A 27,126-nucleotide genomic window follows, 5' to 3' on the forward strand; every position below is an offset into this window, starting at 1 on the left:
TCGTGGCATGACCTTTCTAGATAATGCCAACGACAAAACATATAGATCAAAATAAAATCCAACTGACGCTTGGATAACCTTTAAATACTTTTTGGGTTGTGCAAAATGTGATAATCGACAAGTTTTTTAGTTGAGCTGACAGTATTCTGCATTAGAAATAAATTTAAGGACTTTTACGTAGCCTATCATACGTTACCGCATTAATTTATATCCAATTGACTCTGGGATGATAAAACTCGTTCCAGTAATCTAATCAATTAAGCCCTGCTTACGTTTCAGCCTTGAAATAAATTTATATTTAAAATAACGCTTTTTCCATATTATATCTCTGTTTGTGCATGTTATACAATGCCGCAGCCACTTTAAAGATTTCTCGCGGTTCAAGGCTCATATTTCTTCTAATCACTGTTTTTCCATTTTCGTCTGTTTTTCTTGCCCACAGTGTGCATAATAAGGCACATTCAATCGCTTTGACATCTACTTAAGAGGTCGGATCTTAAAGCAGATTATGCAAATATTTCAAAACGTCAGGGATAGTGTTTCCTGTCCATGATTCAGTCTTGGCCACTTCTACATTTCCATCCTTCATTAAGGTATTGATTCGTTTAAAATAAAATATAAAAAAATAAAAAAATAAAGAACAGAACAAACAATCTGATGTGAACTGCTAGGTAGATGTCTCCAGCTCTGGAGATAAATGTATGTATATATCTGCTTACCTACCTACCTATCCACTTACCTATTTACCTATCCACTTACCTATGTATTAGTGATTGTAAGCGAATGAATATGTGACCATGAAGTTCTTTTTTTCCGTCTCTCGGAAAAATTCGTACTATTATCCTAAATGAATGCTATAGAAAGGTCACCAGCGAGTTAAACGATGTGGTCTTACGATTTATGTCACCTGATAGTACTGCAGTCAGCTGGGATACGGTGATTAATTATATACGCTCCGTACAGTCGGCCCCTCAGCTGTGAAAGATCAACGATAATGCCGAAGTAACCTCATCTGATAGGACATACAAATTACGTAAACTCTGCTGCAATCGATGCCAGAATGGTACACGGGTATAAAACAAATTCCACTATTATAACAACTAGGTAATAGTTGTAAAGTAACACCATCCAGCATTAAATTCATGAACATAATAATAATAATAATACTAATGAGGACTTTGTACAGCGTCTAATCTTTAGAAGCTCTAAACGCTTTACAACATTAGACAACACATATAAGATTTAAAAAAACACATAAAATGATATGATTACAAACACAAACACCATGAAATTAGAAAACAGAAAAAACATGCTGAGAATATTTAAGGTAGGAAACATTATTAGGTCTTTAAGTTTGTTCTTGCAGTCGAAATAGTGATTTTTGAGAGCACTCTTGAATGTGATCACTGTGTCTTTTGTGTCTACGTTCAGTGGGCAATTCATTCCACGTTGCTGGGCCCTGGTATGCAAAAGAACGCTGTTCATATGACTTTGTTTTCGAAGTGGGAATAATGAGTATACGATTGTCAGAAGAGGAGAGTAAGTATCTTGCTGGTGTGTGCACATGGGTGAGGTCAGATAGGTATGTTGGACTAGAGTCCGTCAGTGAAACGTAGCACAGAGAAAAAATTTGTGTTTGATTCTGGCTCGAATGGTTAGCCAGTGTAGGGTACAGAGCAGCGGGGAGGTGTGTTCTGATCGTGGTACTCTAAGTATGATCCGAGCAGCTGTGTTTTGAACTTTTTGAAGTTTTTGGAGTAGATATTGAGATGAACCAGACAGAATTGAGTTACAATAGTCCAGTCTTGAAAGTACTAATGAACACACAAGTGTTTTAGTGGCATCAACTGAAAGTTATTTGCGAATTGAGCTGATGCGTCTCAGCTCAAGATATGCAGCCTTGCATATGTTCATGACATATTGGTGCAATGTGTGAGTACTGTCCAGAGTAACACCTAGGTTTCATACTGATTGTGTGAATTTAATGTTGGTTTTGCTGATATTTATTGTTTGAGGTAAAGGATGTGAATGAGAAAGTCTTTCTGTTGTAATCAGAATGGTCTCAGTTTTATCATCATTCATCTGTAGCTTGTTACATGTCATCCATGATTTCACATCAGAAATGCACCTCTTTTCACCTTGGATGGTAGCATCAACTTCAGTTGGGTGGCTAGATTTGTATATTTGGGTGTCATCAGCGTACAATTGGTGAGACACTGGATGATGATATATGACACTTAGAATGGCTGAATGTATAGAATGAAGAAAACAGGTCTAAGAACAGACCCCTGTGGAACACCACAACATAGATCAACTGGGCTGGAGTGTATTCCATTTGCAGACACAATTTGTGTTCTGTTGACCAAGTACGACTTGAACCACAGTAAGAAAGTATCATGAATGCCAAATACATGCTGGAGACGGTGAAGTAATATATCATGGTCTATTGTGTCAAATGCTGCAGACAAATCAAGGAGGGTGATGACTGTAATCTTTCCGCTATCCAAAGCAGAGAGAATTTCATTAACTACATTTAGAAGAGTAGCTTCAATACTGTGGTAAGGGCGATATGCAGATTGTACGTTGCTAAAAAGACTGTTTGAATTCAGATGAGATACAAGCTGGCATAGAATAACCTTTTCTAAAAAAATTTATATGAATGGGAGATTAGAAACTGGGCGGTAGTTCTTTAAATGGTTACGGTCTAGTGTTGGTTTCTTCAGAAGAGGCTTTACAATGGCAGTTTTGAAAAATGATGGGAATTCCCCTGATGAGGGAGAGGTATTAATAACACCAGTTAGTGACGGCAATACTGGATCTAAGCACTCAAGCAGCAGTGATGTTGGAATTGGATCAAGTTCACATGACTTTGGCGCACTCTTCATCAGGAGTGTACGTACGTAATCCATAGAGACAGGTTCAAATGCTGCTGATGGTTGCCGCTGAAATTCTGTATCCCAACTGTAAAGTGACGACGAGTCAATTGAGACAGTATTAGCATTATTTTTATCCATTGGCTCCAGGAATTTTTCCTTTTTCTTTGGTGAATGATATATTCCAATCACAGACCTTAGGTATGTGCTATCCAGTTGTCAGAAATCTTATTTTAGCTACTAATGAGCTTATTTCCTGGACTGGCTGACTGGATTTTGATCCGTCATGCTCAGAGAAAGATCTATTCGATGATAATTCAGTACATTTCACAAATTTATTATATAATGTCTGAACGATAAACGTTTAAAACGCCCCAACTGCCACACTCGTGTTAAATCCATTTTTATATGTTGCTGACATTCATCGTCCCACAATACAAGTCAACATTTATATGAAAGTTTGCACTTCGACATATGATTTTCTAAAGAGATTTGATGAAATTACCGCTGCCGAATTTAATAAACTACACAATAACATTATAGGAAGTCAAATTTTAGTCTTCCTACAATGTCCATAAACTTTTGAAGAAATTTTTGAAATGATTTGCCGTAAAGTGTACTTGTTTGATATTAGTATCACAGTATCGAACAAGGATTAATACGATAAAATAGCTTGCGTTAGTGAATAAATGAATGAATGACGAACGAGGGAACAAAGAATATAACATACCTTTCGTAACAAGCTTTTGGAATTTGGCTCTTTTGCTGGTGGAAACTTTCAAAATTCTGATTATTTCAGTACAATGCAACATTGTTATAATCGATTGTAACCCCAACCCCAACACCTACCCCCCGGTTTATTCACAACGAATTTGTCCCTGCCAAAAGATAGTTGATGCAAGGACCAGCATACATTAGTCTTTTACGTACGATCTCAAAGTAACTATGGATAACTTCAAACATGTTACGTAGCTGTAATTCTCCTCTGATGTAATCCTTTGAAATTCGTAGAATCCATAACAGGGTAATCGTTATTAAATAATGCGTCCATTTCTTTTAGAACTGTGTCAAGCTGAATTAATTACGATCTTAGTGAAACCTTGTAAGATTATTTTAGATTAATCTCAAAGTCACTGGAGAAATCGGTTATATTATTTAGATTCCACACTATTGAAAATATCAACGACATATCGACAAAGAACACACGGGGGGGGGGGGGGCATCGTAGGCATGATACTGTTCATATTTCTGATAAATTGTTAGCATTAATTGTATAACAATTGCGTATTACATATCTGAAAAGCCTAGTATGGTGCATGAAATAAAACTAAGTTGCTTGACAGTCATGTGTGTTACAATGTTTCGATTCATTATTAAGGCTTTTGTTAAAAAAAGGCTAAGAGGTTGTTCACATTTACGAATTATTTATATGCTTATTCGGCTTACTTAATACACTTGGTGTTTCAAGGCGTTGGGTGGGAATGAGGGACATTGTTCGGTTAACCAGGTTACCGCTAATACTCGAACCATCCATGGTTATTCGGTTAATCGTTACAGCCCTATTTATGAATAATATTGCCAGATCAAATCAACAACATTGTTTATCGTATTATAATTATTGCAATTGGAGACATCTAAGCTGCCGACGAGAAAAATATAGTTTAACTTTGATGGATATTTATCAAAGGATGTGCACATAGCTTGTGATTTATTGTACTGTACTTCCCCTGTTAATTTTATCGTGAAATTGATGATACTTTGTTATTTTATGCTTGATCAATTAGTAATTGAATGTGGTTGAAACCAATCATTACATGTGTGTGTGTGTGTGTGTGTGAGAGAGAGAGAGAGAGAGAGAGAGAGAGAGAGAGAGAGAGAAAGCAATTTACGTTGTTTACATTGATTATTGTGGAATCATTCCAGAAGGTCATGATACATACAAGACTAATACGGGTGACGAAGGAACAAATGGAATATCAATACTTAGGAAAATGAAAACAAAAAAATTATTATTACCGCACGGGTCCATTAATGGTATTGCTTTCAAAATGGGGTCTTATATATATACAAGTTGGTAGGCACTTAACTAATAAGGTCTGCTTTTGACATATATTTGGTCTTTTGGGTAAGACATACACTCGTGCTACAAGGACGAGAAACTGGAATAAACAGTTATACAAAATAGTTAGTTTTTTTTAAAGTCTACATTCAAGGTCAGTCCCTGAGAGATTTAGTAGATATGACTCGTCGTTGCTGTGGTTAAGTTCTGTGTGTAGTTCAAGGCCAGACTTGTCAAGCACATGCCAGTGAAAGTCATTAGTAATTTGTCTTGTTAATATTATGTGACCACGAGCTGAAGAAAGTAAATGTATTGCTGACCACATTTTTGACAGTAACATCGCTGCCTGGCGTTAATACTCACATAGATGCGACAAACCTGATTAATCTGCGTTCATAATTGGTCTTCGCGATGCAGTACAGAGTGGACAGGCTAACTGGTTCTTGTAAGTGTAGAAATCTAGAGAAATCATGATGTACATTGATTCTGTCACGCCAAGCAGTCTCTTCCTTTAAAAGTAAAGTCATGTTGACCAATTGTTTCCACTGAGATCTGTTTGGGAAATTGATTTGGGTAAAGAAGTTCAAGAGAACATATAAAAGTTCGTACTTCTGGGAAGAGAAGTTTACGCGAATCAGTTTCGGTAGCGATTTGTGTCAGCCCCAGCAGTGATTCACGCTATTCTAACTGTATTTGTTAAGGGAATCACATAATTCATTTTGCTATAAGAAGTTGCAACTTATTGAGATCCATTAAATCTCCTTTTTGAAACTGATTACAAAGTTTGTAGACGTATAATAAGGTTGGGATCACAATGTTCTTATATAAACTGGCCTGTCCTAACGGTCACTTGTTGACAACGGTCATTTTAACACCTCCCTCCTGCACATTTCTTGTTTAAATGCCCCATGTTTAACAACCGTGTGCCTTCAGCGGGTATTGTTAATGGATGATCGACAAATGCAAGAATATTGAATGTGATATAAAACACACATAGAGCAAGAAAAACCATGATGGTAGAGAAACTGGAAATAGTTAGCAAGGAATAGAAATGTCAGTGACTTCCTTATTTCCCCATACGTTATCAGAAATGTAAAGAACACGTGCCAAAGTTATATTTATAGTAATGTAAAAACGAATGTAGTTTTACTGGCGGACGGTACACCTAGTGGAGCCTAGGAAGCGATGATTCCAGAAGCTCATGCATTTTAAGTGTTTTCAGGGCATATATTTAAGCATCTAACTGTAAAGACAACTTGCTCCGTAAAACTTTAATGCATCTGCCCAAGGAAACAATCGAATTTCTTGTTCCATCTGTCCATATCACACACTCTTATCTTGGACCGTCAAAACTTGAAAATTGGAAAGCCTAACCAAACATTTGTTCAACTACACTTCAGTGATTTTTATTATTTAGAGATGGTAGGACACTATAATTGGATGTGCCATTAAGCGATTTGGCCCTTGTGCATGCATATACAGTTACAAGTTTTATGATGGAGGTGCAGACAATATTCAAATCCAAAACCTAATCTTATTTAGGAAATAATAAAAGAGAAATATTATATCAAGTAAGTCATTTTGACAATTATATGCATCGTCATCAACATGCAATCAAATTCTGAAAAGAAGCACAAGTCATATTATGACTAATAACAAGGTAGAGTTGACATAAAGCTGCAATTTCTTTATATTATACAGGTCTAGATTATTTTGTCAGTCTTGAATTACAGTGTGTACAACATTATCAGTGAGTTTTTGTTTTAAAACACAAAAATGATCATCTAACAGCATGAACATTGATTAAACCAAATTTGATAAAATCCCAAGGTGTCATGTTTACCCCGACCCAGAGTAGCCCAGTTTGAAACATGTATAATCAAGGTAATTCTGACGGGTCATTGTTTGATGTCGAACATTGCCGAAGGCTAGCACTAATCCGTTACGTAAGACTGTTGAGGCTAGAATCGAAAAACCGGACATCGGAGTTGCGAGGCGCCCGATAGCCAGTTATCACCTAGGTGTCGAAATGTTCCCAGATCAAAAGAAATTGCATGAAGAAGTGGGAGTGTCCTAACTTCTTTCCCCTGCAAACAGACAGACAGGTTGAACTGGCCGCTAAGACGATTGGACAGGGGCACAGCGCCACCCAATCAGAATCGAGATGGGGGGAGACCTTGATTTGGGTAGAATGATATCCCTGCGTTTTCCGGCAAAAGTTAGTTCGCTGAGAGAAATTACCCAGAGTAGAGGTTAGCGTAACTCCGAATAGCCATTCGTTATTGGCGGGAAAATCTTAGAGCGGGAAATTCTAAGTACAGAAAGCTTCAAAAGGAAGCTTTGAGGGACAGACCAGTTAAAGTTTGGTCCCGTTGTCTCGGATAGAGAGACGGAGGAAAGGAGGGAAGGAGAAGAAAGGAGAAGTTAAAGTCTGGGAGCGGAAATTGGAGGAGGAGATAATAGAGAGGGAAATGAGAGGAAAGGAGAAGTTGAAGTCTGGAGCGAAGCTGGAGGAGATAGTAGAGAGGAAACAGAGACAAAGAAGGAGTTAGAGGAACGGAAAGAAGGAAGAATCAGCGGGAAGAAATAGATGAGTAGATGCAAGGACGGGGGAAAATCGAACTCACACTGTAAATCACGGGATGAATTAGGCTGTCACTTGGTCGAGGGAAAGACGAGTGATTGAAAGTTATCGTTTTTAAATTATCACATTTATTAAATTGTTATTGATTGAATTTCATCTTCGTGTTCTCTATAATTTAACCGTCGGCATTGCTGACTGGGGGATCAGAGCTGTAAATCTACATCATCACTAATTTAACTTTCTAACCTAACGAGCCAGGGGGGTAACTTTCAATTTAATGTAATTAAATTATATTGGGAGAACCCCACCCCAATACGACAGAACGTCACACAAGGATAACATCCGATCAAACACAAACAAGCAAAGACAAGTTTTGCTTGGTTGGAAACGATCTATGTTTTCATGCAACACATTATAGGTACATTTAATATATTTCATATGTTCCGTATTCAAAATCACAAGCCAGTACTTCATAATATTTTGATGCCTTTGGGTCAACAATGTTGTTTCTTCAGACTCACTATATAAGACAAACAATAATACTGACTTAACTAATTTGTCCAAAATGCCATGTGTACATGTACAGGCATACTTGTAAATTGATAGAGATATTTGTTTAACTGAATAATAGTCTTTTATCCTTGACCCTCTAGGGGTACCTGGACGTTTCGCCCCATGGACGTTTCGGCCCAAGACATTTCGCCCCACTTCAATGGACATTTCGCCCCACTTCAATGGACATTTCGCCCCACATGGTACATGGACATTTCGCCCCATGGACGTTTCGCCCCACATTAAATAAAGTATGAACCCTCACTCGAGTACAGCCTGTCTCAGTATAATGGTAATGCGAGAAACGACACACATCATCAATCATACAAAACAATATGGTTTATTTGTCGTTTAAATATAATACACTATTTATTCACCCAAATTCTAAACTAAATTTAAAATAAAAACCGGACTAGGATTAACAACCCTATATATTACACTAGGGAAATACATAAATACCCCGACAAAATTTTGAATTTTTTTGTTCAGAAATCTTTTATAAAGCAAACAAATCTCATACCTTTGGGGAAAACATACACATATAAAACAACTTTATTTTTTTTTTATAAGGAGGGGTGTATCTGTCTGGTGCCATAAAGAAAACAAATGTTCTGGCGTTCACTATTGCTCCCAGCAAGTGTTAATATGACTTAATTACATCCAGGTAACTTCATGCATTAAAAAAGAAATCATAGATAGTTGCTGTTTAGAAGTATACTTTTGCACATCATAATTTGACACCTATACCTTGTCATGAGATGTAATTTTGATTAGTGATGTGTTTTTATTTAAAAATGCAAATACATGCTTCATATTTCAAAAATATAAATCTCTGAAACCATTTTTATATCTCTTTATTGTTAATTACAATTAACATTCCTCGCCCCTCCTCCTGTCTTTTCATTGCTCGCGATATGTCGGGCTATTCTGTGCACAGCTTTGAAAAGATGTAATGTATAACGATCGGGCTATAGAAATGAAATACATTAATTTGGACTGTTTCTGTCAGCAATTCAGTCGAGTAATTAGGACCCGATTTATAGCTAGTTTTACAAAATTCAAAGTAACAATGCCAATAAATGGCAGGAGATAAAAAGTTAATTAACCCGAGCTTGAAAAAAAATGAGTAAAGTTCAACATTTAAAAAAAGTTTAACGACAGATCTTATTACATAAATGAAGAAAAAAAAAGGAAAATATTGTCTGATATAACGGCACGCTGAATGTAATTGAAATGGATGAGAGTGATGGGATTATGGGGCATGAAATTAAATCATAACGGCAGGCCCCTAAAGTAAAATGAAGATAATGGTGTAATGCTTGTGAATTTCTATAAATGTCCGATATTTCCAATGATGTGGGGCGAAACGTCCATGGGCCGAAACGTCCATGTACCATGTGGGGCGAAATGTCCATTGAAGTGGGGCGAAATGTCCATTGAAGTGGGGCGAAACGTCCTGGGCCGAAACGTCCATGGGGCGAAACGTCCATAATCCCCCTCTAGGGTATTATGCAGTTCTTTGAAAGATCCTCCAGTCGTAAAAACAATACCAAGATAAGAAATGTTGAGAAAATTTATTTATCAATATCACTGGATTTACAATCATCGTCTTCCATCTTGGATTTTTCGTCGGGACTCGAACTTGAATTCATTAGAACATTTCATTATTAGGACTTCTAAAATTTGATTCGTCGATTATTCTTGGATTATTTTTGGATTTGATTGTTAAAACCGTAAGTCCTTAATTTTTCATTTTTACAGAGTTTTTCCAGGGAAATAAATTATTTGTTAAATTTGTCAAAGCTTGTTGTTTTCACTCTTTTGTAACTGTTTATTCGATCCTAAAAAAAGTAACATAAGACTTATTAAAACATTTAAAAGCTTCGTCTCCAAAACCGCTAAATATAATTTGGTCAAATTTGACAGAAAGCATCATGGCACGAAGACCATTCAAGTTTATATAAGTTTACAGAATGTTTTTGGGCATAATGGACTTTGAATGTTTACAATGTTAATCCACTTTCAAATATGGCCGCCGTTGCCAAAAGTTGCAGTAAAACTTTAAACGACTTCTCAAAACGGCTCATCAGAAATTGAACAGATTTCAGTGTAAACTTTCTGGTATAATAGGCTTTCATATTTATACCAATGATAACTAATCATCGTCAAATATGGCTACTGTTGCTAAAAATAGTAAAATCCATTCAATAAATCCTTCTAAAAACACTTAACAGAATTTCAGGATATTTTACAGAATATAGAATGACCTGTAAAAACTTCTCAGAAACCCGGTAACATCATTTGACCAAATCTGAAAGAAAGAGTCCCATCTCGAACACCTTTCAAACTTATGCAGATGATGCCTTTCCACCGTCAAATAATTTTAACGTTTCTAAAAGTAGAAGAAAACCTATTTGCACAGTTTTATCTGAAAAAAAACATACAGAACAGAATCTGAGTAATTTCAACACGAAATATCCAGAAGATGTAGATGTGCTATCCGATAAAGATATAAAAACTATAAAATAAATATTGGAACAGCGGTTTTCACAACCAGCAATCATACCGCTTAGTTGGCCAAGTGGTTAGAGTGTCTACCTCGGATGCGGGAGGTCGCGGGTTCGAACCCAAACCGAGTCATACTAAAGACTTATACAAATTTTGCTAACAGCTGCCTCGCTAGGCGATCAGCATTATAAGGTAAATGTTAATAGCGGACGGCCTGGTGTCAGTATATTATGACTGGGTGGGACGTCATGCTACATATCTGCGACATGATGCCTCAAAACTGCCACACTGCAGACATCGTAGGGATATGACTGAAATTTTTATAAAGCTACGTTAAAAACCTAAATCACACACACAAAGCAATCAACAACACTGAATAAAATTTCACCAGAAAGCGTCCTGCTGACACCGACATCTTGACCTAATGATCTTGTTTTTTGGGGTTTAGATAGATGTCAACCAAGTAAGCGATCTCGGACGAGCATGGATCTCTTGCTACCGTTCTTTTATAAAGGAATATCGTAACTTTCAGTTCATGCATCTGGAAAAAAGCTGTATCAAAAATAACATTCTCCAGTTTTGAAGAAAATAATCCTGGTCAGAAGTATTTTCAAAGGTGTTAAATTGATGCCGATGCGCCATCAGAAATGCCTACGTTACTATAAGTAGTAAGGATTTTAAAACTTTTTGTCAAAAACCTCTCACCGGAATTTGTCCACATTTGACAAAAAGAATCCTGGCGAGAACGTCCAAAATAAACGTAAGTATTAGGTACAACAAGATACAATATAAAAATAAAACGTTAAAATGTTAATATTCTGTAAAATGTATATAAAAATAAAAGATAAAGGTAAAACGTGTAAAATGCTAAAACGCAGTTATGTGTTTATAACGCGTTTACCCTTAAAAGTCCAACATTTTCTTAGATGGCACTTGCACGTCTTAATTCAAGATACTGAAAGGTGATAACTCCTAGGCGTCTGGTTATCTCAAGTCTTTATCGCAATAGTGTGCACGCTCTCTGATGAAGTTCATTTAGTACTTTCTCGTGGACACTTTGTCTCTTCCACGATTGTCTCACAGGTCTCTGGCAGATGATGCATAGCGGGTTTTTGGTGTGTCATCCCATGCAACTTTTGCAGCTGGCACTTAAACTTGAGCTACTTGTCTCCATGAAAGGTAGTTGATGCAGTCGACTCCACTTAACTGCACATCGGTTAACTGCACACTCCGGATAACTGCACGTAGTCACGCCGGTCCCGTTTTTCCCCAATGCTTTTCAATGATAACAAACTTCGGATAACTGCACTTCGCTTAAATGCACACTCCGGATAATAGCAGGATAAATGTTCTGCCCGTGGCACATTATTCAATACAATTTTACTCCGGTTAACTGCACAATGTATAGTCAGGATCAGTTATTGCCAGTCCACTGCTGTAGCGCTTCAAAAAAGCTGACAATTAAGCCGGTAAAGGCAACTTTGTAAATGATTGACGTGTAAAGGACGCCATAGGTGGTAGATACATGTATATTCCTGCCCACCAGGGGGCAATAGCGAGGTAACAATCATATGTTGCAATAGATGACGATCTTCAGACAGAAGGTAAAATCGACAACTCAGTAGAAAATGATGAAAGAAGTGATGACGACGACGCAGTAGATGACCAGGTTTCATCTAAAGTCGCTATTCAGTCACTCCAGAATTTACGCAGAGTCATGGAACAGACAGAATGTGAGCTATTTGAACCGTTTTACAAAATAGAGTCGGCAATTCACCAACTTATTAGTAAAACTTGTGTGCAGACATCAATTGCCGATTTCTTTCGGAAATCGTCAATTTCATTGTGTTTGATTTAACAATATTACGTTAGTGTTGTTCATTGTAGACTCTTGTTTCATTTAAGTAAACGTTGAAAGAGTGGATTTTTATCATCTTTATACGTTATTCTTCAGTATATTCGTGCCATGCTGATTTAAATCTGTACTATACCGTACTTCGGTTAACTGCACACTCCGTTTAACTGCACAGTCTCGTGACGGGCCCGAGGCTGTGCAGTTAACCGGAGTCGACTGTACATGCCATTGCGGCAGAATATTTGTACAAAACAGAATGTTAGTTTTTGAAGAGAAAACCCTACATTACGAGTATCTAGTCTATGAGGATCAAGTCTATGCTGTTCGGATTGATTTCTGTACTTTTTATGCTGTGTACATTGGATCATGCATGTGATCCTACTACAATCGCACTTACCTGCATTATGCAAGGAATACGTTGTCTTATGATGCCGCTCAACAATGTACACGAACTAAAATACACTATTTACACAGATGTAGACTGCATATATTGAGCAGAGCAGAGATGACACTAGATAAAACCTGACACATATAGAGCAAATGGAAGAATTTCTGATGATAAGTTGGTATAAAATACTACGCAACAAACTTAAAATGAAATGATTCCTGCACTGACTCATCACTATGATCCAAGCAGATTCCCAGGCTTCCAAGTCTTTTATTCTTCTCTTGGGGGTCCCCTTACAACATCTAGACTAATGGTTTGCTTTCATCTTGTAATTCCCACGGGGCATTATTTTATCAAACATGCTACCCGAATAAGAAGACTAATGTGAAAATGCAAATACAAGCTATAACGAGAGTCTTTCGATCAATGTTGATAACGCTCTAAATCCATGTAAGCTAGGTAGAGGCAATTTCTTTATCCAAACACCTGGTTCTGTCTTGTTTTAGTTGAGATAAATGTTGCAGAACTTTTGAAATGCAAGAAGCGGAGATTAGTATATTTATTTATCCCAGTAGTTATAGTGCCCAGTGGTATGCAAACCCTCTTTACCTCCCAACTACGGACCGCTCCAGTGGCGTAAGTGGTCAGAGCGTCCTCCTCGAATGCGCGAGGTCGTGGGTTGGAACCCCAGCCGAGTCATACCAAAGACTTATAAAAATGATACTAACAGCTGCCTATCTTGGAGCCCACCATTAAGATGTTAGTGTTAGGACTGGTCGGTCTGGTTTGAGGATAATGTGACTGTTTTGGGACATGTTTGTGGAATGATGCCCCACTGCTAGATATCACCATAAACTGCCACACTGCAGACATCGTAGCGATATGACTGAAAAACTTTTAGTGCTATTTTACAAATCCAAATCACACACACACACACACACACTTCCCAACTACAGTGAGAAACCGGTTAAAAAAAATGTTTTCTGTACTTACTGATACTATGATTCATGCAAAAAGATTGAACAGATAACACTCCCAAATCTAGTGCGAGACATTTTAAATCACACGAGAAACACTGCTTGCATGCCAGCTCATCTTTCCGGACATTTGTCATTCATTTATGTCCTATGTATGACACTCATCCACCCGCACCAAACCCTTCAAAAATGAATTGAATGAAAATTTAAGAACATGTATTTACCGAACCATAAACATGCCAAGAGACAGAATATTGGCGAACACCTGTCAAGGACTCGAATCAATGTTGCCTTGCATTAATAAGTTGAATACATTACTGAGATCTTTTTTATGGTAGTTGCATTGTGGTATTTACACCTGAGATGAACATAAAGCATGTGATTTAGCTAAATATGCAGATGTGTGGAAGATTATGTGCATTATTTCTGCACCGACGGATTCAAAATGAACCAGTATGACTCGTGAAAATTCCATGGCACGAGAATATAATTAAAACCATCAAATGATGTTATATATTTAATAATGTGATATTGAAATACATCATGCGAATAAATTCGATATAGCCACAAATGACATTAACTCAAAGTCTCTTCCGGAACAGTTAGCAAGGTGCAGCAGCAGCATCTCCACTGTGGCATATCGCCAATAGAACTACTTTGCTTCATATTTAGGAACTATATTTTTCTTGTAGTATGTCCTATTTCCGTATGTTATGTATATTTAATTTGCATTGTTTGCTTGTTGACTTTGCCTGTAATTGACGGGAGAGGTTTGGCCTACCTGACCGTTGAAAAGTTTCTTGTCATATTTGTAAGTTATAAAAAGGTTGTATATCGATATTTGCGTTCAAGGTCTAGCTTTATTTACAACTTAAAATGTTCTGGAATCAAACTTGTGATCCATATCCTGTTGATTGTATTATTTTTTTTGGTTCTATTTATATAAGGATCAAGTAAACAAAATATTCATTCAATTCAATTTTAATATCAGCTGGAATCATTTACTATTGTGTTCAGTTTTAATTTGAGATTAATCATTTATTTGAATTATTCGTGGGAATTACAAAGTGTCAACTGACTATTTGGACAAAAACACTATTTTTGGATTATTGTAAACTCAAATATATTCTGGATTAAATCATTGGGGTACATCAAGACTGTTGGTACATCAGCACATTCAGTTCTATTGGAATTCATTCAGAATATTCTATACTTTTTTAAACTTGTGATGTAACTTTTAGGATTATTTGGGATTTAATTCACAATAATGTAAGCCCCTTCTAAATTTTCACTTTGTATTCTAGGGAAATAAGTTGATTGAATTTTACAAAGCTTGTTGGTTTTGCTTTGTTTCAGTTACATAGTTTCGGACCGTTGGGTCGTAACACATATAGAGAATATTTACGTTCTTTGAGTGGATAAAACGAAACAATTCACGAGTGAATTGGTAACATGGTATTCTCACGATTGTCAAAGCCACGGGTGACAATACAAACAAATGATTCCATTTCACGACTGAGATTTGTTATCATGTCTTCTCAAGAAAACGTAGATTTTTCTGTTTATTTTATAAAGTTTTAAGGCAAAAATTGTCGCTTTCCATAGATTTCCCATCCATTGTGTGCCAGTGTGATTAAATGGTTGCATTACTACATAAATAAAAACAAGTTCCAAACTTTTACGATAATATTACGACAGAGACTATTCAACATAAAATGCTTGAAATTTTGCATTTTGTCAAATTAGTGTCTGTTATTCACACGAAATTGAAAATAGAGATTTTGTCGCTAACACTTTTCTTGCGCGGACTGATACAGTGAGAATTTTTGGGGTGGGGCACTGGTTTTGGGGTGGGGTACTATAGAATCAACAATGCGGTCGTCCCCGACAGACAGCGTAGAATCTTTAAACAAAAGAATGATTGTGAGTTTACCTCTAGGGATCATTGTTCTTTATTTTTTTATTTCTGCATTCAGATGCGAATTGTATGGCGTAGGCAAGCTTGTAGTTTAGTTCGGTAACAGACTCCGCACCCAAATTTTATTTTGTTACTTGAGTTTCGGTTGCACTCAACACTCATCAATTTCCGATATTTCCATCGTTTTCAAAATTATTTAAAGGCACAATAGTGCCGAGTGTCTGTAATTTTGTGAATGTTACAGATCATGTAACTAGTGAAATGTGTCGACTTATAAGCTGAAATAATTTTAAAAAAACTAGAGTTTGAGAAGATTAAACTGGGCAATAGATAAATAAACGAGAGAAAATGAATTTTGTGGGGGCCCGCTTTAATTGAAACTTGTAGGTCACGAACTGTTACGGAAGCCTCACGTGACCACAAAAATGTATACGTCATCTTCGTCCAGTGGGCGGGTTATGAGTCACGTGGTTGTAATTTAAATATCTACTATAAACAAACATGGCGGACACACGTGTTAGTCAGAAACGTAAAGGTCGTCCGCGCTTGTCGCTTTCCGAGAAGAAACGTCGAAAAACTGTCAGAGAAACCGAACGGGACTTATCAAGGATTCGTCTTGGGGACCAGTTTGTTCGATGGAGAGCATTGATGTAAGAGTTAGGACTGGCATCAGACACTGAAATGGCGAAGTTGTTGTTGGACAGGTAGGTCAATGTCTGTGTTATATGGTGATACACATTAGTTTCCCCAGAATCAAGTGCCTGTGATGTCTATGTATAAGTGTTCTCCATTTTTCAATATCTTGTTCCTACTGTATGTTTGAAAGCACAGTTTTATTAATACAATGTTTGCACAAGGACTTGCTTTGTAATATGCCCAAAATAGATGTGATCGGCTGATCAATATTTCACTCGGTGACTGCATTGTATGTATTGTATGTTGGGGTGGAATATATTTTTTATTTTTTATAACAGCGTGCTCATAAAGGTCATTTTGTACACCTGTCAATTATCTTCGTGAGACAGGTTTTTTTAAATTCGGCGAGGGAACTTAGATACATTTACAAGCGTTATCATTATTTATATCATCTCTATCCCTCTCTCTTACACACACACACACACACACACACACACACACCTTAGGTTAATGTGACATGCACATTACTTGCATAAAAGTTTAATAACCTTATCATGTAAACGTGATGGAACAAATAATAAGATTTTATTGTACATCTTTCAACTACTAGTAAATCTTTTATAAAGCACTGTATTGACTACAATTACAAAAGGATCTCTAGTCATGATAGGAAAGGATGTTGTAGTGCTACCAGAATATATGGCTGGCAGATTGTTATCAGTTAAAGTTTTGAGCTGCAGTCAAGTTAGTTTTATTGATGTGAATTTTTTTTAGATCTATTATTATGTATTCTTGCTTAAATGAAGTATTTCAGTTCCAAGTGTTTAACACAGTGCACAAAGAAACAGATTTAAAACATAAATTATAATACAAATGAATATTTAATTCATATTTTTAGTTACAAAGTTACAAAGAATATAGCAAAAGATGAACCCAAGCATACAGAACCGATGGCCAATAGATCTTCATGCTTCACATCAACACCTGGCCAAGTGCTTTTGCAACATACTGAGAGAATGAAGACACCTTCAGTATCTGAAGTATTTGCTATTGAATCAAGAATTTAAAAATGACAAATTTCTTGCAGATTTTTTGTTTGTGTGGGTGGGAGTTGTCTTACAATTGTCATTCTGCTGAAAACAATGAGGTAACAAATGCAATGCTGATAAAGGACATTATTATAACTGCTAGCAGGTTGAGTTCCCACTTCATGCTTTTTTTAGTTTGAGTTCGAAAAAAAACCTTGAATTTAGCTTTCTCAGAAGTAGGGTTGGGTATTTCAACTGTGCCACTTGATGCATAGAAAAAGGCATAATTTGAACTGTCATTGTTTTGGTTATGCAGAAAAGTTCCAGTATACTGTACTGGCTAACCCAGCTGTTGTTTTTTTCCCCACTCAATACTTAGAGGACCAGTGATTGTATATTGAAATTGTGTTTACATGTCTCATATGCTTTCTTTATGCCGTTTCCCATTTATACATGTATCTATGTCCCACATGCAGTTCTTGCTAACACCCTCTTCCCATCTATCCACTTAGCTCATGATGAATGCACATAAGACATATTTAATTTAAAAACAAAATACTGAGATAAGAGTTGAAGTTTGTTTTTTGATACCACTGGCAGTTCATTAGAACTTTATTCATTAGGACTGGTGATATAACTTATTTGGGATTTAGTTTACAATACTGTAAGTTCTTTTTAAATTTCATTTTTTATTCTTGGGAATTTAAGGACTTGTTGGTTTTCACTCTTTACTGTTATAAAACCTTTGGAATTAAAAAGCTGTTTCTGTTTTGATGATTGCTCTTCATGCATTTTTAATTTTATTTTATCTACCTACTTTTCAAGGTTGCCAAACAAATCGATAATATGGCTTTATTACAATGGTCCCAAGACATGAACCAGTTTTGGTTTTCATGCAAGACTGCTAGCAGTTATGGACAAGTTTTTGTGAGTTTTCAGTCCTTTTATTTGAAACATATATGTAAACATTTGCTATTGTATACTTTTGTATGAAATCAAAATTGCAGTGCATAATCCTTATCTTCTGATTTCTTTTAATGTATATATATATATATATATATATATATATATATATATATATATATATATATATATATATATTCATCACCAAATCTTCTAGGTATGTAGTTTATTAAAAGTAATTTATCTGAAATGTCAGAGTAATGTGGAATATTGAAAGAACAATGATCTGAGGAAAATTTGAATCCTGCTACGTTAACTATTAGCCAGTTCTACAATGTAGCTTTCGCTTTATGATATAAATCAAGTTGTCTTATCAATATGGGGTCACCATAACAAAAGAGACCAGCTTTGGGTGCTAAAGGTATTGATTGTGGCATTCTTTCAGAGTATCTTGAGGAGTGTCCTACATCACATCACATCACATCACCAATGCACATGAGTAGATCCTCTCTCATGGCCAAGGCATTAATAAATGTCTTCATGAACTTTACCTGGAGAATGAAGAGCGAACAAAGCCTTGGCTTGATGAAGTTGATCCCAAGAAGGAAGCCAAAGTGCTGAAAACCTTGGCACAGGTGCTCTTGGACCAAAGGTTCCTAAAGAGAGTGGAGTATTACTTAAATTTCAGGTATGCCATTTCAGGATTGCAACAATTGCATGGTATTTAAAAGAAAAACGTGAAGACCACTTTAAATGTTTTTATTCTCAACTAAGTAATAAATTACTGTATATATTTACCATTTGAAGATCCGAATAAGTTAGAATTCATAAGATGTGTGCACACGATACATGTATAGTGACTCTCCTTCTCAAGTCTTTGGTAATTTCAGGTATAATACATGCACATCAGGTATAAACAATTCCATTACACTCTATCAATAAACACCTCAGTAAAGATTTTATGTATGCAAAAATTACCAACAGTAATGATTATTTAATAATTGTATTAATCTGTTAGCAGATTAGAAATAACACATGTTACAAGATACATTTTTTTGATAATTGCAGAAGCACTGCTGAGCTTGAAGTTTTTCATCAGCAGATCATGATGTACAGTGCCAAGAGATTTTCATACATCCCTCCTGTGTACAGGATTAGGAATGAGCTGCTTTTGGATTACAATATCCATAGTGGCTGAGGTGTAATGAGAAACAAAGAAGGGGAGATAGTGTAAGCTTGTTTCACTACAGGAAATTAGAAATAATTTTATATATTGATTGTACATTATGATCCCTGCCTGGAGATCAGACGAATGGAATATTATTCACATGTACAAGTCATGAAAACTTTGTATTAGATACAAGTCATTTTGCAACAATCGGCACACATTCATATTTGTGGTAAGGAATCTTAATATTTTCATGCATACAGATCTTATAATTAGTATTGTTATCATTCTAGTGGATATTTATTTTGATTTGAGCAATGCAAGTCTAATAATTAGATCCAGTGATATGTATAGCACTTTCCCAGGGGACTGACACACTTTATTAAGGATATATGGGGTTTATGGAATATCCTCAGGACGTTTGGGGTAGATGCTGTCATCATGATGATTACTAGCTAATACCTGTTCATGAAAACATGTTGCTTTCTGAAGGAATGGGCAAAGATGCATCCTGTCTCACATAGTATTTTGGGTTAGCATGGGGATGCTTGTCACACATGTTAAGAAAATAAAATTTTCTTTAAAACTGGCATCGATGTTACGACAAAAAAAGCGGCAGATGGTCCATCTGCCCTTGCAAGGAAAAGAAAACATCCCCACATCAGGGAGCTTATATAGAAAGCCCTCATCTGTCAATTTGAGGGAATGCAGAGGAGAAGAGAACTAAAGGAAGATGATTCCAGGAGAATTTGTAGAAACCTGGCACCCCAAGAACCACCATCAACTCTAGTTTTGGTGTGGTGAAGGAGATCTCTTGATTTTAGTTATGTAAAGTATGAAATAGTGTCTGATATATGGAGGTAACTGGTTTCATCTAAGGCAGGTTACACTTTATATAATATCCTGAAATATCAGTAGTTGAAAATAAAATAATGTATAATATTGTATCTGCAGTTGCTGAAAACGTTTTATTTTGATTATTTATGATCTTCGTGCCCACATTGTTTACAGGCAGAAATAGACTGGAGTTTAAAAAAATCTGAAAGCATTATTGTTTGATGCAATATTATGTGCATTTATAAGAAAACAGTGAATAAAATCAATTGTATTCATTTATATACTAACTCATACATGCAAGAAAGTGTTTAAGTTCATGCAAGCCTAGAGGGGATGAAGCCAGTGTATTGTCCATCTGGATATTTGTCATGTATCTGCCAGAAACAGCAAGAGGGAATTACATGTCTCCGTCCAGACCCAAGCTTTCCATGTTGCCGTAGTATGAACTGCCTATAGGTAGCATGACTGTTGGCACTCATCAAGCCAACTTTTTCGTTGAGGACAAGAACATTTCGTCTGTACATCCTGGACAAGGCAAGTACAGCCTCATTAAGGATTAGATCTTGAAAAATCTGAAAAATTATTCCAATTGTAATATGCTATTTCTAAAATGTAAACAAATATATTTTAAGAAATAATAGGAACATGCGCTTATTCAAATGTTTTTCATCGATCAGCAAATTCCACTGTGAAATACACGTGGATCAAAACTGCACATGGTTTTTATTTTGACATGAACACTGAGAGTTCCATCGCAACTAGAACTGATAGTTTATGTTAAGACGGACAGCTCAAAGTTTTTGGGGAGCATTTCTAGAAGTCAGAGACTCCTGCATTGGGATCAAATAGGAATGGCTGATTGCAGCTTAGATTTGTTTAGTATAGTGAGGTACCCACATTGAAATCAGGTAATGAAAAGAATCTACTCGATGAGTATCAGTTGTAAATTAAAACAAAGTCCTTATCATTTGCATATGTATGCATGTCTGTTTTTGGACGGCTTACAATTTTAAAATTCTTTCACAGTGGTTGCAAAGAAATAGCATTTACAACAATCATGTATGTACATCAATTATCAATCTTTGAGAGTCCACCTTGGAAATGGAATTCATTGTAAATGTTGTATTGTAAGAGTAACTATCAAAGTTTTAATTCTGTGTGTAAATTGATGCAGTATTTTGATTTTATTGGTACAAAGTGCAAGTTGTACATTCATAGGCATGTGCTACACATATCCTGTATACAGAAAGAGGTTTTCTGTAATGTAGCCAACATACCTGTCAAGTTATTCATACCTTTTGTGATATACATTTTGTACATAAAAATTTTAAGCTGTGGCAATAACACGCTCAAGGAATATATAAAATTTATTGAAAGAATTAAAGAAGTTTCAAAATTGCCATTGAATCGAGTAAATTTGTAATACAGAAACCCTTTTGCAGTAATCACCAGTTCAAAGGTGGAAACATTGAATGCCAAGCAGACTGGGCAATTAAAATTCTTACCCAAAAATGTTAGATCAGATATGAAGAAAAAAAGTTTCTTGCAAGCCTTCATGTCAGTCTAAATTCTGGATAAATAAAACAATTTAGGATTATTAAGTCCTTATGTTTATCATGATATTGCATATATAGTATTATCTTAACATATTTTGGGGCTTTAGAAATACACATTAAGGCATGCATCATATTTAAGACAGGAGAATAAAAGTGTAGCATTTATTTTACAAGACTTAAATGGCTATATGAATTCTGTACATGTCTCATTTTTTAAAAAAAGACTGCAATCTAGTCAGGTCTAATTGTTGAACTCCAAAGTAAGATTGCATAGACTTTTTGTTACCATTTTGTATTTTTTAAAAATAAAATTAATAAATGTATTACTTAAGTTGGTTTATTAATTAAATTAAAAAAAGAGCAAGTTGACCTTAATAGTATTGAATGTTTGTATGCCACAGACGTAGATCACTAATACCTATATATGAAATGATTTTAGCTAATCTACCTTTAGGCCCTCATACAAAGGAATTTATCTATTTTAAGTATATCTCTGAAGCCGCTGTATATATTGGTTTGGAAGAAGGAAATAGAATTGGCATTTCTAATGTCAACTGGAATACTATTCCAGAACAAAGTTACAGAGTACTGGAAACATATTTTGAATAATTCCTTATTTGGTTTGGGAATTTTATACTGTTTGGTAGACATGGATCACAAGTGTGGAGTATTACCAGGTAGCCTATACTGGAATAGTGATTGTAAATATTCAGGAGCACTATTATTGTATATCATGTACATTAATTTGACTTTTCTCAACCGGATTCAGTCTTTAATAGGTAATAATTTTAACTTACCAGCTAAAATTTTCCTTGCTTACTTTCTGGATTGATGTAGCCTGAATGCACTTGTTTTAAGATGTGCCAGCTTTGCTATGATTTTATCATTTGAATTACTCCACACTGTGTTACAGTAGTCTAAATAGGGTTGTATGTAACTGTTATAAAATAGTTTTCTGTACCTTATCCTACTGAAAAACCATAAACTTGAATTAACCTTTTTACTGACATGTTCAGTCCATGATAGGTTATTGTCTACCAAAACACCAAGTAGTCTATCATGACAAACCATTTGCAAATTTGTATCCTTCCATGTCAGACATAATTGATCACTACCAAGATTTGTTCTTTTTTGCCATGTTGAGATAAGTAATATTTTAGTTCTTCCAGTATTTACCACTATGCCATTGCATGTGCACCAGTTGTCCAGTTTGTTTAGGGCATCCTGTAAATAAATTTCTAGTTTGTGATTTGTGTTTTGGATGTCTGACAATGTTGTGTCATCTGCATAGAGATCTTTAGATGAAATTGAGTCCCTTAGTAAAAAGTGGTAGGCCATTAATAAATAGTATCAATAGTAATGGACCTAAAATTGAACCTTGTGGTACTCCATATCTAATTGTTCCAGGTTCCGACAGAACATTATTTATATAAACATGTTGTGTTCTCTCACTTAAGTTTGAAGTAAACCATCTAACTGTGCTTTCATCACATTGGTTGATTTTCAGTTTCTTCAAAAGAATTTCATGTACACCAACCCATAAACTTTCCTGAAAATCTACAAATACAGATCCTATTATTCAACTTTGATCAAGTGGTTGAAGCCATTTATCAGTTAGAGAGATCAAGTCAGTCTCACATGACTGTTTCTGTCTAAAGCCTGATTGAATAGGGTGTAACAGCAACTGTTTCGTTAAATATGACATGAACGAGTCATGGACATGTTTTTCAATCAATTTTGACAAGTTTTGGTTGTATTGAAATTGGCATCATTCTTATAACCAGATTTGTGCATAGGCATTACTTTTGCAGTTTTCCATATTTTGGGGACAGATGAGGTTGCAATATTTAAATTGATTATGAATGTTATGTTATCTGAAATAGCTGAGGCAGAAGTTTTAATGAGTGGTGGACCAATCTGATCAAGTCCTGTACCTTTCTTGATATCAAGTTTACTGAGACATTTTTTAGCAGTCTTTTTATACTTGTGGTATAGAGAAACATACCTTTTTATGGATTTTTTCAGTTCATTATAGTTGTTTTCTATCACTGGTTCTTTTAACTTAGTGGTAACGTTAGTGAAAAAAAATCACTCAAAACATTTGCAATGTCAGTGTCATCAGTGACTTTTGTGTCATTTACCAGAAGTGAGTGAATTTTATTTGTCTGATCTTTGTGTGTTACCCCAATGAGTTCACTGAAGACTTTCCAAATGGAGTTTGTGTTGCTCTTTGTGTTTTCAAGCATTGATTGATAAAAAGTTTTTTTTAGCCTTTTCAATCATACTTGTTATGTTATTTCCCCATATTTGATATTGTGCATGGTTTCCCATGGCCTTCAATTGGTCTCGTGTCTTCATAGTATCTAGGATTTCAGTAGTAAATCAGTTAGGTTGGATTTCATACTTTACTCCATGTACTTTTAGTGGTGCATGCTTAGAGACTACATTCATAAATCAGTCCACACTTTTAGAGCTTCACATTATGTCATCAAAATTTTGGATAATATTCCATGGAACTTTATATAGGTCATCTTGAAATTGTTATTTACTTCAATTTTGGAAAGATCTGTAAGTGATAGTTTTGTGTGTATTTTTCCTATTTTTGTTGCATTTAACCTTTGTTGTAAAAAAAGTAGGATAGTGGTCACTAATACCAACATTTGGTACATTAATATAAGCCACATTGTTTGGTAGGTTGGTATAAATGTGATTAATAAGAATGCTTGATATTTATGTTACACTTGTGGGCTCATTTACCAGCTGGACTAGGACAAATGATTCAATAAATTCCATCCAGTTACTCCTTATCTGAGTATTGAGTAGGTCCTTATTTACACTGCTGAGTATATATGTTTCTTTCTCCTGTGCAAGAACATTTTCTATTTGTTTCAAAGAGTTATCATTCCAAATTGCTTTGGAGGAAGGTGGCCTATAAATGAAACCAACTAGGAATGATTCTGCATTATTTTGAGAAATTTCCACCCAAATACTCTCAATTTCATGTGACCCCAAGTCAGGTCGCCTTTCTGCATTTACATCTTGTAATGTATACAAGACCCCACCCCGCTGTCTCTGTCCCTGCGTAATGGTTTATTGTAGCCTTGACAGTGAAATAGATTATCATTGTGGTTAGCATTTAATTTGGTTTCAGTGAGTCCTAAAACATGCATATTATTTTCCTTGGAAGACAACATTAACTTAATCTGTTCTATTTTTTCCACTATACCTTGTACATTTAAGTGACCCATGTTAAAACCTTTTGTATTTAGTTTCATATCAATTATATGTATTTCATCATGCAATGGGGTACTCTATGAGATTGTCTCCATAATACTTTTACCATTTTGGTATTATATAAGGTGGCCATATAAATGAGGTGGCCTCTGTATTTTCTATGGTTTATGTGCATGGTCTTCCTTTATCAAATCATATTGGGGTGGGGTGTTGAGTAGAAACAAAAAGTAAAGCAGTTTAAACATACATTGTTTGGTAAAATAACTAATCCTTTAATACAAGTATGCATTTTCTAAGTTGTGCAAAACACTACTGACATAGATATTAGAGTCTTTGCCAAGTTACTTAGTACCAAACAGTTTTCAATATCTATCAATACTTGTTTTGCAAGATATAACTAAACAATTACCCTCATTCTTGTCTGCCTTGTCTGAACTCTGTGTAGAGCTTGGTCAGCTCAGTTTTTAGGCTGCACAGCATGTCTTCCTCCTCTCCCCCATCTGGTTTTTCAACTTCTTGCTCCATGCCTCATCCTTCCTCTCCCTCTTCCTCTTAAAGGCCGCTCTAGAATTGAGCTTGAAAGTGAGCTGATTTAAGTCTGTCTAATGAATTTTAATATGTAAATGTATTTCATAATTTGACAACTAATATATTCATGATTACTTATCAAACTTATAGGAATATAGTGCTAACTTTGGATCAGAAATTAATACATGAGAGGTTGTGATTTGATGGAAGTTTTTTGGGGCTGGATCAGGTCAAGTGTTGGGTGGGGTGGGGATCCAAAATTTAAAAATGGCCCCTACTTTCCTCTAATGGGCACCAAAGCAAAGTCTAAATGTCTATTTACTCAGTGTGCACAATACCCAATAAACATGTGCAAGAATAAAGCTGTGGTCAAACTTCAGCTGACAAGTGACTGTACGTTTGTGTGTGTGTACTTTTTATGATCTGTCACCGAGTTTTGAACCTGGATTCCATATTCTAGTCACAGATTTAAAAAGAAAAAAGCTTATTTAAAACCTTGTGTATGTAAAGTATTAACTTGGAGAAGCACACAAATTCTTTTCCGCTTTGTTTAAAACGTCAGAAAGATGGGTGTTAGGGGTCCACTGGTGACAATGTGGTTAGAATTTATAAATTGATTAATGAAATTACTCACTTTTGAGCATTTTTAAATATCCCTGATGCTTTTCATTTATAAAATTGAGTGGTGGGGACGTGAGGGAGTATGAATTCTACTGGGCAAGAAATAGAGTGAGTACCTGTGGGTTTTTGCAATACTGTACAGAGCACGTCGATTTAAATTATTCTCGTACCACAAAAAGCTTTGAAATATAACTATAAAAGTAGTTCTACATACATTTCATTGTTTCCTCTCAAAATTAAAATTAGAAAGGAAAAGGATAAGAAGAAAGAACGAGATCAGAAGAAGATCGTACTCACCGTTGTTGACATTTTGGGCGGTCTCGTAGCGTGGTTGTGTTTTACGTCATCATCTTCAGTGTTTACAATGTGGCCTATAATTATGCAAATTTCGGTCACCGGAATATGTGTGTTATTCATTCGGGATCTGCCGATCACTGCCGAGCGGGATTTCAACATGGAGACGATAGATTCGTTACTCTACGTACGAAGATTTCAGACAGCTCGTATTTCATAACGAGAACCCCTACGTACTTGATATTACCCCAGAATTGCCTTTTAAATAGTATTTAATCAGTTGATATACATAAATGTCCCAACATTTTTGCAAGAAAATTCACTCTCAGCTGCACTATTGTGCCTTTAAGACTGTGATGGGAGTTAAAATCGCATGGTAAACAATTTTATGACTACATATAATCACGAGTTTTCCCTGAAAGCTTGTACCGTTTATTGTATAGTGTAACAACCATACGATATTGTATGGCTAACACTGAAAAGCGACTAGAAACCGGTTATGAAAGTTCAGTCGCTGATAATTTGCGTGATTCGTGTTGAAAAATATTTTGTTGTTACGGAGTTATACTTGAAGCCTACTTTAGTTGTTTATAGTTCATTTTTGATG

At 35.6% G+C, this 27,126-nt stretch overlaps 2 protein-coding genes and 1 long non-coding RNA gene across 8 annotated transcripts in view; 2 read left to right on the forward strand and 1 right to left on the reverse strand.

Moving 5' to 3' along the window:
• The window catches only part of LOC149794287 (ammonium transporter Rh type A-like), a 110,948-nt gene that overhangs the window by 13,759 nt on the left and 70,063 nt on the right, over positions 1-27,126 (forward strand). The window lies entirely within an intron of this gene.
• LOC149794288 (uncharacterized) lies at positions 13,750-19,486 on the forward strand. 4 transcript variants are annotated; one of them, XR_016422989.1, is made up of 4 exons: positions 13,750-16,418; positions 17,249-18,305; positions 18,727-18,969; positions 19,350-19,486. It is a non-coding gene; the product is annotated as an uncharacterized LOC149794288 (long non-coding RNA). The 4 variants fall into 4 exon arrangements; XR_016422991.1 differs by having other exon boundaries at positions 17,257-18,305; XR_016422992.1 differs by having other exon boundaries at positions 18,204-18,305.
• LOC149794289 (P2X purinoceptor 7-like) lies at positions 19,025-26,844 on the reverse strand. Its single transcript, XM_089968440.1, has 3 exons — positions 26,523-26,844; positions 25,486-25,640; positions 19,025-20,858 (listed from the first exon to the last, which is right to left on the reverse strand). The coding sequence occupies exons 2-3, from the start codon at positions 25,489-25,491 to the stop codon at positions 20,601-20,603; spliced, it is 264 nt and encodes an 87-aa protein (XP_089824566.1). The 5' UTR covers positions 25,492-25,640; positions 26,523-26,844; the 3' UTR covers positions 19,025-20,600.

This window comes from Sinohyriopsis cumingii, chromosome 8 (assembly GCF_028554795.1).
Source record: "Sinohyriopsis cumingii isolate HCF-2022 chromosome 8, ASM2855479v2, whole genome shotgun sequence".
Taxonomy (NCBI): domain Eukaryota; kingdom Metazoa; phylum Mollusca; class Bivalvia; order Unionida; family Unionidae; genus Sinohyriopsis; species Sinohyriopsis cumingii.